Below are 13,121 nucleotides of genomic sequence, written 5' to 3'. Positions count from 1 at the left end.
GAATAATACTATCATTCAGGCAGGTGTCAGAGAGGAGCATGGATTAACAATAGCAGGCACCCCCACACACAGACCTTCAACCACAGAGATGAATCCAAGAATAAAAGGCAACAAGCTCCTTCGCCTCAGGGGTGGCAGTCGCAGGAGGTTGAAAGAGAACAAGGCTTTCATTCAAACTGATTTAAAGATCAGAATGGCAGATGGAGAAACACTACTTGAGCTGCTGACATTTCCTGATGGATGAAATTGAGTAATCTTTTTAGCACTGAGTGAAAATGTATCTCTTCAAACTCAGGAGGATCAAACATACACAGTGAATAAAACTGAATAAAAAAAAATATATGGACGTTTGGTTCACAAATTTACTTCTTGTGTTCTGGTCAAGCAGTGAGTCAGCATTCTGGTTGGTAAATCTGACTGGATACATTCCCAACTTTGGATGATATCTAGCTCTTGCTCCTACGTAGTTTGAATGCCTCGTTGTAAGTCACTTTGTACAAAAGCCAAATTAATATAATGTAATGATTGCTTTAAGCATTTCTTTATCAAGAGAAGACCTATCCCTACATTTAGTATTGAACAATAATGGATAATGGATTGGATAAGGTCAGGACTAAATAGGTTGTTAGCTGTTTGGTTCTGGCCAAGCTGAAATGAATCAAACGTGGTCTAGGCTAGGGGCAAAATGTCAGGATCATACAGTACTCAGCCACTGTCGTCGTCCAAGAAAAGAGTTACAAAAATCTTAGATTAATGGGTAAAGCTTGGGACAAGCTGAAGACTACATGAAACCACAAACTTGCACAGATTTGTTTAGTCTTCGACAGTCAGGACTGGCAGCCATTCCATCTGAAGACTTGAGGTTAGAAGGCTACATGGGACAGGTGGCAGATAGTGCTATCTGATGTTATCTGCCAACTGTCTATATCAACTGATCCAGACTGGAGCAGGCCAGGTCCAGCTTGGTCCTATCAGTCATTGTGCCCAAATAATATTCTTCCATATTCCTTAACTGGGGAAGCAGAGCTCAAAGACTTACAGAATTCAGAAGCAATATAGTTTAAGCATTATGAATAAGGAGAAAAAGAGGTCTAGAACTCAACTTTTCATTGGGAGTATATCCTCTGTAGAAAGATGTTCTGTTGAAAACTGTTGACATTGTGTTCTGTGGATAATAGAGTAACTGGGACATGGTTTCTGGAGAGAGATGTCGCTAATTTTTCAACAAAAATCCATTCTCCTTCACTGAATCGAGGTAAAGAAATCTCATATGTATCAAGTAGTGATACCCTCACATTGACCACATTAATCAAATGTGTAATTTCCTAAGCTTTAAGGTATTTTGAAAAGTCTGAAGTCAGATATACTTCCATAACTCCTTTTTCAGGTCTTTCAAAGGATATTAAAACTCATTTGAAAAAACAGAATGACTCGCATCACAGCTAAAACCTTGTAAGACCATGTTTCCGTCATTTGACTTTATTTGTCCAGCATTAAAGTAGAAATACTCGAGTTATACAGATGATTGCCTCATGTCATTGTAGCTGTATTTGTGCAACTTGATATGGCGGACAGATAGCAGTAGCCAAACAATGTGATCGGATCTAAAGCAAGTTTCGGAAACGTGGAAAGTGTGGCACTTCCTCTGTGATAAGGTCACATCCAGGCCTGACCTCAGCTGATCCTCAGCTCCTGATTGGCTATTTGGGAAAAGAAACCTCATTCACATGCCACACAGCACTAGCAACAAGCAGGTAACCATGGATACACTGCATTGGAAACTCATCTTTCTCTCTCCTTGTCTTTACTAGCCTCTTACTCTTCTTTATATGTTTGAATCTGTTTTCTCTTGACCTTCTGTCTCTATTCTTCTCCCCATCTTTCTCTCCTTTTCTTCCTCTCTTCACAAGGATCAGCATTCTTGTCTGCAGCATACACAGTGGCTGCTCAGACTACAATGAACCAATTCCCAGCCGGCAGTCACCATGGCAACCAGTGGGGGGGCAAAACCACAACATCATCCCATGCTCAGACGGTGGTGATCTGGTCGACCACTCGGGTGCTGTCATTCATTTCAACACACTCCACCTCCTGTCTCTGACCCTCTCCTCCAGGGCGGTGGCCCCGGCTCTTGGAGGGGGGCAAGAAAGTGAGGAGGGTGGGCAAGAACGCCAGTGTGTGCAGGGCCGAGCAGCCGGCTGTGAGGGTGAGGCAGCGGAACAGTGTGCGTGTGAGGTTGGAGCGTACAGAGCCAACAGGCACCAGTGCGGCGCTGTAGCAGATGAGCGTCTGTAGAGAGGGAACTCCATGTCTCTCCAGCGCCACTCTCACCCAGCGAGTCCTGCTTTCACCCCGACCCGAGGCAAAGCCACAGAGGAGGGGGCCGCTGCAGTCCGCCGAGTGTCCCAGAGCTGAAATTAGACACAACACAGACATGCAGTCCAGCTCAACACCCCATAAGGTCATGAAGCCCAGTACTCCAAACTGCACTGAGAGCAGGGTGAGGCCGAGCCACACAGAGACCAGCGGCTCCACGACGGCCAGGGACGACAGACCCAACAGGAAGAGCACCGCCAGCAGTGAGTGTCTGAGTGGGGAGCTCACTGCCGCAGCGTAGCGGTCCAGGTAGACGAAGGAGGGGTTGAAGATTAGGAAGCGAACACGTGAGGTCAGTGACAGGCGTCGCAGCGTGTCCAACAGCACTGACATCTCCTCGCGTTTGTTCTCCGTCGTCTTGGCCACCAGGAAGATCCGTGATGCAGCCACGTCGGGCTCCTCACCCTGACCGCGCTCTGCAAATATGATGTCGTCTGCGAAGTGGGCAAACTGTGGCTCACGCAGGAAGGAGTGGCGGAGCGTGCGGGTGAAGTTTTCCCGTGGCTGGCTGGTGGACTGGTTGCGGTCTGACAGGTAGTTCAGATAGGCCTCCAGCCAGCTGATTCTCTGGAAGCCTTTGGCGTATTCTAGCAGGTCCCGCTGCACTGTGGCATTCCAGTAAGGGGCGCTTTCATAGATATAAAATCCAATGACAGGGGAGTATGAGCTGAAGTATCGCTGCTGGGCACGGGTATACAATACAGTTGTTGTATCCATGGCAACAAGGGCACTGGGGTCAGAACCCTGGGTCACCTGTTGATGACAGAAAACAGATTTGTCAGCGTGCAGGATATGCATTTGCTATAGCTGCTATTGTGTGTGTGTGTGTGTGTGTGTGTGTGTGTGTGTGTGTGTGTCTGTGTGCCTCACCTGTAGGAAGCCCATCAGTCCAAAGGAGATGTAAACCAGGTACAGCAGAACCACAAAGGGTTTGACGTAAGTGTTAGTGATCCAGTCTCCATAGCAACGCCTCACACACCCCAGCAATAGGTGAGAGTCCTGAGGATGAAGGTCCGTGCTGGCCGTGGAGTGTGTGTGAGGGTGCGGATGTGTGTGTGTGGAGTTAGTCACATGACCGTGTCCATGTGAATTAGGGTTGTTTGCAGTATGCGGGTGCGGGTGCGGGTGCGGGTGCGTGTGTGTGTGAGTTAGGTTAGGATTTGGTGGGTGAGGGTGTCCGACTCCATGTGGCGGGTTGGTGGTCTGAGTCTCATCTTGGTAGCGGGTGTACATCAAACACCTGTACCAGGCCGGTTTAGAGTCCAGTCGGTCCGGTTTGGGGACTCTCCGGCAGAAGCAGCCGTGTCTATATCCAGTCTCTAAGTATCCTGTAAACACCAGACAGGAACTGTAGAAGGACAACATGTAAACATAGCTGATGGTGACGGCTAAGGCGGCGGTGCGGCAGAAGAGACGGACGGCCTCCATGTTTGTAAGTGGTGAAGCAGCCAGGCCCAGGGTCATCAAGTGGAGCATGGTGGAGCCAGAGAAACGCAGCATGACATCCTCAAAGACACTCGCCACACGCTCCTTCACGTGCTGGTCCTCCCGGGTTCGCCTCCATGACGACAGCATCTCGAAGGAGCCAAAGAGTCCATGGCCTGAGGGGAAACAGAAATAGAAATGGAGGATTTATATTATATTTGAGGAATTGTGCGATATTACCTGTTTACCCAGACAGAATTACTCAAGGTTGACTTTTTAATGTTGCTTTTATGTCTCCTTTTTTATGTCTCACTTTATATCCATACTTAAAACTGCACTAATCAATATTTTATTATAAGAGCAGTTCAAAGTCATATTCCATTACACAGTAATTAACTGCAAACTTCCCCCAAGATAGATTTGTTCATTCCCCTGGGAGATTCTCTAAAAATATTTCCCTTGGGAGTTGGTGGAGACCTAAACAGAGCTAAAGGAGAGTGAATATTGAATGTTAATCAGTTGGAGAGAAACCTCACTCCACATCAATACTAATGTTGCTCTGTGTCTAAACAAGCAACTGTTACCCCAAGTGTTTATTATTTTATAAAGTGATGTCAATATTGTGTTTACAGCTTGTTGGACTGCCCCCAAGTGGCCAAAAAAAATCAGTTGATGCAGCTTTAAATTGCAACTCAAAGTTGTATTAGAGCATCTGTCATCATAGTACAATGGGGAATAATCAAAATAATAATGATAAATAAAGATAAAGCCTCCTTCTTAAATACATGTATAGCTTTAAAGCAGGTAACATTTTACTAATACACATAAATGTAAATTTGCATTGGGTATGACTGTTCATGCTGCAGCCATGTACTCATGCAACAGTAGTCTCATGTACATGCACATACATGTTAATATACGTGCAGCAGATGGTTTTTAATGGTTTCCTCTTCAGTGGTTGCCATGGCACCCGTGAGTCATCAGTGACACAAGTACCCCCCAACACCACTGCCTTCCCCTCCCTCTCTCTCCAGTGACCTCACCATGGCGAAACACTTAACACCTTAGCAGAGGCGTAACGTACCGACACTTCAGGCGTGGGTGCAACTGAGAAAGTCTGCGGCTCTTCCGTGCATGTGTGTGTTGCTGTTTGTGTGTGTTTGTGCATGTGGATTTGAAAGAGAGGGAATTAGACAGTGAATGACAGGAAGAGAGGTGGGTGAGGTTAATGTTGCAGAGAGAGAAGATGAAAGTGAAAAGAGAGGCTGTGGACGGCACTTGCCCAGGGATTTTGATATTTACCAGCTTGAGATAGGCTAATGTGCACTCATGAACAAATGCACACACAGACATACACGCATTCAGACACTATTACATCAGAATATACCCAAGAGATAAGGACGCCAAGACCATTTCAATCCCTAGATATCAAAGTTGTGTCATTCAGACAGTGAAACTGATTATGGCTGTTTTTCACATTCACACACCCAAACACGAAGACTTTTGTGAAAATCTTTCAATTCCACTATGAATTAGGGTAGCAGCTAACTATTATTTTCATTATCAATTAATCTGCCAATACCAAATGATTAATCATTTGGTCAACTTTATAGAGCACAAGGTGACGTCTTCAGTTCTCTTTTTTTGGCTGACGAAAAGCTCAAGACCCAAAGATATTTACTCCACAAAAGCAGTAAATCCTTTGAGAAGCTAGAACCTGATAATGTGTAGAACTTTCTCCACCATTTTTGTTGTTCTGTTTATTTGCTTAATTGATTTTCAAAATAATTGCTTACTAACTGATTGTACCAACACATTGTTGGTACTTAAACACACAGATTCTCTATCAATCTAAAAGTTTTGAAAAGTGACACTGTTGGAAGTAAATTAATTCACAGATGACTCAGAAACTCTTACAACACCAATTTACCCTCCTCTGTGCACAAATACCCTGTCAAAATAAACTAATGGAAGAGGTTGTTGTTTACTATTTTCCCCCTTAACATCTCTTTGTGTTTTGTGGCAGCTTTGTAAGTTAACATTTCCTATGTTTAAAACATTTTTTATGTCTGACTCTGAAAGCGAAAGATGTAAAATGCTGTCACCTCTCCACATTAAATATACAGATTTGTTCCCTATTCCTAATCCTATCTTTCAGTGTAGTGCAGCCACATCCTTTTTTTTTCTTCTCCTCACACTTCCTCCCACCTTTTTCTGTCTGCCCACTGGCATTCCTCCTCCCTCACTGCCTGCCTGTCTGTCTTCCTTCTAACTACAGTTAAACTTCATTTTCTGCTAAGAGAATCTTTATCTCAGCCCCCATTCGGAGTGATATTTCATAGAACTCACCCTCTCTGTCTCCATTCCCCACGTCTCCTCTGTTCTCTCTGCAGTTATTTTAAGCCTAACAGCGGCCATCCCTCCTCCATATTACAGGGTAATTATGGTATGGACTACATGTGTGTGAGAGTGGTTACGTATAGCACATCCTACAGTGTTTAGTATTTATGCAATCAAGATAAACTGCCAGTACGCCTTCACACATATGGTATGCATTTTCATTTTGCTCCTGGTTTTTTCATTTTTCATTTACTGCAACTTAACCCAGTACTAAAAACCCACATGAATACTCAAACACTGCTGACTGATTATTCCACCCTGGTACATACAGTTGAAATCTAAAAACAAGTTATTTCCTAAAGCTGTATGAATACATTTGGAAAAGAATTATATTTTCCTCATGTTTGTCACCAAGGTAAGTGTACGTAAGTATAAATGCAGTTTGTATATGTTTGAATTTCTCATTTAAAGGTGTCCTGGGGATTTTCCTTGTAGACAAGGTGTCTGTTTACATGCAGTGTTTCTCTCAAGAACTCACTGCATGTTTCCTTGAGCTTTGACAAACATATTGAATGCATTTCTTTCCTTATAAATCTTTTTAAAGCTAATTTGTTAGGACTCTAGTCTATCAGGAGCCTTGTTGGAAATAACGCGACGTTAAAATGCCTCTGCGGATGAGGAGATCATTATGGATGGATGGAGAGGAAACCACTGTTTGTTTCTCATTTCCCACTAACAGACAACATTGACTGCTGATGACCAAAGCTTTCTAACCTCAATGAAGTAGCTACTTTACCCCAGACTGTAATTTTTCCCTGACCAAAACCAAGCTGTCTTAGTGCCTGAACCTAACCAAACCTTAACTGTAGCACTGTCAGATAAAAACAAAACATCAACAATTGATGTCTAACAGCACTCACAAATTATTTGTTTTCCTGCAGGTAGGGGCATCAAATCATAAAACATTTTTCTGGCTGCAGAGCATTGACATGAACATATTTTGTAGTTAAATTCGGAAGACTTGTCAAGATGTAAAATTGTAGGAAACCTTCTGCTCTGGGTTTGTTCCAGACTGCAGTTCAAGAACTCAAACTTAACAACTTACTTTTTCAGAACCTTTAGTTTGAGTTTTTGCCCCCAGTCAGAAAATATATTGTTAGTGCCATCATCCTCCCCCTCAATAAGCCAAGTTCATGCCCCACCACTTGTCAGTCATTTTGATGATCTGTCTACTTTGAAATGGCATTCAGCCTGAGGCTGGCATCTGCAAAACCCATCGCAGGTACTGAAAGAGCAGACGGTGAACACAGGTAGTCTGCGATATAAAGGCAATGGCAGCATTCACTGTGGCTCCCACCTGTCAAGCGTTAGCTTCACTTTGTTTGATTTTTCTGTGCTTTTACACATCGCTGTTGCTAAGACTTTGCTGCGTTCAACAACCAGTAGTTCTGAAAAAATGTCCTGAACTTTACTCAAAGGCCAGAGAATGAATGTAAGGACACGCAGAAGTATAGAGGCTCAAAAGGTAAAAGAAATATCAGTAAACCTACCAAGCATGACGAAAGGGATGCCCAGGTATGTAGAGTTGTAGGTGGCCCCGGTCAGGTTGAGTATTCCAGCAGCAGTGAGGCCTGACAGTGTGATTGACAGCAAAGCCAGCAGTCCCAACCAGGGTTTAGACCTCACACAGTCCCTCATAGAGCAGCAAAGGATGGCCAGCACACCGCACACCCCCAAGCTGGCTAACAGGGGGCGACGTGCCAGCACTGAAGAAAACTGGAAGTCTGTCCTCAGGGAAGAGGAAGTGGAAGGGTAGAGCCCCAGCTTCGGGTGCAGTGCTGCAAAGTGCTGTAGCTCTGTGCAGAAGGCCTTTTCCCACTGGCTGGCCACCCGGTCCATCAGGCTGCCTCGGGCTTGGAGGTAGTAGGTGAGCTGCAATGCCCGGGCAGAGCGTACGCCTTCTCCTCTGGCTCCAGTCCCTGGACCTCGCACTGCCCCACTGGGACCCCACCCCTGCACCCCGCCCAGCTGGTGTCCAATGTATGCCTGTCGCCCATCTGCCAGCTGTGTGATTGGGTACCGCAGGACTGGGACGGAGCGGTTGGAGGTGCGAGCTGACTGGATCTCCTCCATGGCACGAATGATGTCATCTATAATGCAGACGTTCTTGTCATCGGGTAGGCAGAGGTAAGAGAAGGAGTAGTTGAAGCTGTTGAAGCCAGTGGCTGGGACCGTCACCTGCATCTGGTAAATGCGCCTGTGGAGCTGTGTGCAAAAAAACACACACAAACAACAGGGAGGTTGATTAAGGTAGCCTCCCTGTGGCCCAATTTTGTCTGGATAAAGTTCCATTAAAGTTTCTCTCAGCACAGCAAAACTCAGGGTGTGAGCAGCTCGTTCGCCTACTTTGTGTACTTTGACTTTCTAGCTGCTTGAGTGAATAAGAGGGAGGGATGTGTGGGGGAATGTGTGCCTGTCTGTGTGTCTTACTCGACAGCATAACAATAGTGGTCTCTGAATCCTCCTCCGTTTCTATGGCGAGAGGACAACAGTGCCCGCATCCAGCACAGTGCCGGTTACCAAGCAACAGGCCTGATGCCAGTCTCTGCCACAGTGAACATGGGCAGAGCTGTCTCCCACCTCAGAGTGCTGCATTGAGTGTGTGTGTGTGTTTGTTTGTGTGCATGCAGGAAAGTCTATTGAAAATTGATTTGTTTTGAAAGTTACTTCCTTGCACCACCCTGTCCTGAGATTTGTTGTAAGATACAGGCACTTATAAGATTCCATATTTCATTTCTGCCACTTTTACTGCCAAACTATTCCAATCTATCATTATCACTGTTAGCAGTTTCCTGTAGGACCTAAAAATCCCTGATCTGAGTGCCTTAGAACATGTACATTACATTTAAAGGCCCAATAGGTAATTGTTTGATAGCATTAACTGCAGGTATGGTTCTATATTGGTAACTGATTTCAGATATATGATTTAATCTAAAGGACTTTGCATTTGTGAAATGATAATAATTGAAAATATAGGCCTGTTTTACTTTACTTTACTTTACTGTGGCTGCAAATGTTATTGATGTATAAAAATCTTTGTCATGAGTTGTTGTGAATCCCTGTTTTAAAAGACCTTCATTTGTGAGTCATAGGTTTTGATTATATGCTTTAAAAATAGTGGAGAATCCAAAGTTTTCAAAAACACCTAATGTGTATTTTGTGTGTATTTTGAGGAGACGTGTCTTAGAAAATGCCTGTGTCTAAAATATGCAACAAAAAAAAAAAAAAAAACAACACAAAAAGGATCACCAAAGAGTGACGCTGGCTCTACAGGAAAAGTCAGAGGATCACCAAAGTCAGTAGGGTTTATTCTCTGGGGACCATGTCAGCTTCTACAAAATTTTATGGAAATCCACTGAACAGGTGTTGAGATATTTCAGTCTGGTGAAGTGGTGAACTGAGACCCAACTGTTGTTTGGTGGTGTACTGTCTCATTACGTCAAGGTATTTTTAGCACAGCTAGTACAATGGTGATATACATATAGGGCCAGGAAACAGCTGTCTGAAACATCAGGGGCAAAGGTCAAGCTGTGTTATGAATCAGTGATATAAAGAATAAATATCCATTACAGAAGAGGGAGACTTGCCAATTTCTGCACAGACAGAGTTTTCAGTTTTGTTGTGACTCACAATTCTTACTCTTATTTTAAGTTTAAATCCTGTCTAGTTCCTTGCTATTGCCACCGTTGCTCTCTCCACCAGCACATAGTGTTGCCTACTACATGCAACAAGTGCAGACCCATTCTCAGAGGGATGTTGAAAAGCTTTCTGGGAAATGTAAGATCCCCCCAAACTGAAGCAGCGAGTGAAGACAGAAAAAAAGGAAAACACGGCTTCTTGAACCTCGCAGATAATATGTAATAGTGTGAGATTATGTAACAGTGGGTTTTGCACTTTCACAGCACTCTCTGTTTCTCTCTCTGGCAGTAAATGATGCACAGCCTTAAACTAGTGTGGCAGTCCTCTGTGGACCAACACTGTGTTCTGGGTATATGTAAAGTGGGTCACAATAACCATATCCGACAAAGAGACGCACAGGAACATGTGTGGGACAGCCTACACAGCCTACACAGAAGAATTTTGTGTCTCAGGCCTATTAGTCAGCAAACTCTGATTACAACCTTATAACTTCATGAGATCTTCTGGCTAATTGCTCCAGGGGTGTCAAGCTAATACTCATAAATCCATTTAGGAATGTGGAGACAGAGGCCTCCGAGCTGCAGCTAACTCTGCACTTTGTAATTAAAATGCTCTGCTTCATAACCATAAAGGTTGTCGGGGGTTACTTCAAATGGGACAGTGTTGTTCTCTTTAATGACTATCAATCACTGAGAATGAGGAGGAAGACGGCCTGCATACAGTATGTGCTCTGGCCTGCAGATACTGACCTTTAACTCTGTGTGTGGGTTTCTGAATGGGACCAGGAATTGTGTGTTTTTAAGGCTGGATCCTGCAGATGGCTTGCAGCTTCAGTTTGTGATGAATTACTGTGATTTAAAGGGCACAGAAGCTAATCTTCTTAAATCAGTGATTAAGTGTGTATTTCTGTATGTTATGAGTTCTTGAATGCATAAATTGCTTCTCAAGACATACATTGACCATTTAAAATCTTCAAATTATGTCCATTATTATAAGCATTTGTCCAGGCTGAAGGCTATTTTAAAGTGCATATTTTTCATAATTTCATTTTTATCAACTATATTTTTTTATTCATGATGTCACTTAAAATCACTTTTTTTTCCCTCCACCTTATTTATTACTTTGTGCTTCATTGCTAATGTCCATTGAAGCCCGCTGACTTTATGGAATAGTTTCGACGTGTTTAAAAATTGTGTGAGTGGTGCGCGTGCATACCTTTAGTATGGTGTCCAGGTGAACCGGGTCCAGCACGCTACCCTTTCGGGTGGTGACGATCACGCGCCCGTATCGGCCGGGCGTCTGCAGGTCGGAGTAGAGGGCGTGCTTGGAGCGGTTCACCGGGAACAGGCTGTCCACCAGGTTGCCCTCTATCTTTGCCAGGCTGTGCTTGGGCGCGAGGAGGCTCTCTACGTCCTCCTCCACGCGGTACCGGCTGAAGCTGGCCCCGAGCAGGATAGAGAGGAGCACGGGCGCCGAGGCGAAGAACACCGGGTGGCTCGCCACGAACCGGCCCAGCGCGTGGAAGGAGGTCCTTAGGCCCGCGTGCAACACCTGGCGCAGCATCCTAGCGCGCGGCCGCGGCTCGAGCCTCTCCCACCGACCGGAAAGCCCCGGAGCACTGCCGAGCATCAGGGGCTGCCGGACGCATCGGTGGGCTCCGTCGCTCTCAGTCCGGGGGAGGAGAGGTGACGCCGGGTGGTGGGAGGATGTGTCCCCGGAGCAGGAGGTCAGCAGCCGGGGAGAATCCAACCCTCCTCCGGTCACAGGGGCACCCCTTTCCCCGGGGTTCTCTCATCCGCTGGAATAGCGCAAAGGACAGAAAGCTGCTAAATGAGCCAGCATTTCTCTGCTCTGCGGTTTGAAAGCATATTGATAGTCTACTTCACATTTAATAGCCACTACCCTGCTCCGTTCAGTGCATTCTGCAAGCTGCATGGCTCTGTGCGCAACAGAAAAATCGCAGAGCCAAAGTGGGCTCATAATTAAGACTTGTTTAGCTTCCCATTAAAACTGCCTAATGGCTTCAGTAGTTGTGTTTGTGCACTCGGACAGGTTGCAGAGATGATACACAGCAGTTGCACGAGACTTGAGGCTGTACATACCTAAAGAGGGGACCGAGGGGGGACCGACCCGGTTGATGACGGTGGTTCATCTAAGACGCATTCAGACCGAGATGTTATCCTGCCGGCTGACCGCGCGTCCAGCTCCACCCTACATCATCAAGTCACCACACAACCTGATGGGTGGTCGAGACAAAGTGGGTGGGTTGGTCGTTTAGGTAGGAGTCGCAGGGATAGGTGGTGACGCGGTGTGCTCGCACCGGGGGGATGCCGGTGGAGCTCTCGCTCCCTCTCTCTGTGTGTGAGTCAAATCAGCCTAATCTGGGTTTCCTCTGCGGCAGAAGCCTGTCTGTCGTCCGTCCTCTCCTCTTCCTCATCGCCCCGGTGGTTTTGGCGGAGCCCCTGTTTCCATCCGCCACTGGGCTGCACTCCCAGCAGCGACTGCCCTGCTTGTTGGGAAGACACGTCACTAATTACCGGCTTTCAAACCGGCGACCGTTTCTTTCTCTCTCTCTCCTCCTTTCCCCCCCTCTTTTACACCGCCCTCACGACCCGCTCTGAGCCCCCTTTTTCTGCCCCGCCTCTCGCCTTTCCGCGGTGCTACAATGCAGAGAAACAAACAGACATTTCTTACCGCGTGAATAAAAGCATGCGAGTGTGTGTGAGTGACCGAGACAGATTATTTCGAAGAATTTAACACATCAAATATGTTTGATAGTGATTTTCTTGGATATTCTCTTTATTATAATATTGGCCTATAATAACCACACTCTATCGTTTGCGGTCAATATGTACAATGTGTAATAACTAGTTAACAGACCATAATATATAATATTAGCAAATCTAAGTGTTTATTGGAGGAGTTATAGTTACTAACAAATATAGCTTCCTTCAGTGGAGGTTGCTGTATTAACAGATACTGAATGATAATAATAGTAATGGTTTGTGTTATGGTTTCACAAATCCAATTTTATTTCTAGTAATTTTCTGTCTTTCTTTTCCTGGAAAGAACCACATACTGTAATTTGGAATCAATTATGGGTGAAATAAACTGTGATAAGTCGGGTACACTTGGCTACACCAGTTATTTCTAAATGCTAAGCTAGCATTTAGGCTTTATTCAGAGGATAGCAGGTGAACTGAAAAGCAAAATGTGAAATGTGCCCACAAACAAACGCACAATATGAAGAATAAAGTTTCCAATGATAAACAAATGAGTGA

At 45.1% G+C, this 13,121-nt stretch overlaps 1 protein-coding gene across 2 annotated transcripts; it reads right to left on the bottom strand.

Moving 5' to 3' along the window:
• Positions 1–1,448: 1,448 nt before the first annotated feature.
• ptchd1 (patched domain containing 1) lies at positions 1,449–13,042 on the bottom strand. 2 transcript variants are annotated; one of them, XM_018679284.2, is made up of 5 exons: positions 11,943–13,042; positions 11,056–11,638; positions 7,692–8,406; positions 3,247–3,977; positions 1,449–3,129 (listed from the first exon to the last, which is right to left on the bottom strand). In XM_018679284.2, exons 2-5 carry the CDS (start codon positions 11,467–11,469, stop codon positions 2,029–2,031), a joined length of 2,961 nt encoding a protein of 986 aa, XP_018534800.1. In that variant the 5' UTR covers positions 11,470–11,638; positions 11,943–13,042; the 3' UTR covers positions 1,449–2,028. The 2 variants fall into 2 exon arrangements, with proteins under 2 accessions (XP_018534800.1, XP_050922899.1); XM_051066942.1 differs by having other exon boundaries at positions 11,056–13,042.
• Positions 13,043–13,121: the final 79 nt, after the last annotated feature.

The sequence above is a fragment of the Lates calcarifer genome, linkage group LG24 (assembly GCF_001640805.2).
Source record: "Lates calcarifer isolate ASB-BC8 linkage group LG24, TLL_Latcal_v3, whole genome shotgun sequence".
Classification (NCBI taxonomy): domain Eukaryota; kingdom Metazoa; phylum Chordata; class Actinopteri; family Centropomidae; genus Lates; species Lates calcarifer.
Note: the sequence above shows the minus strand (reverse complement) of the source record. Positions and strands in the feature narration are given on the sequence as shown.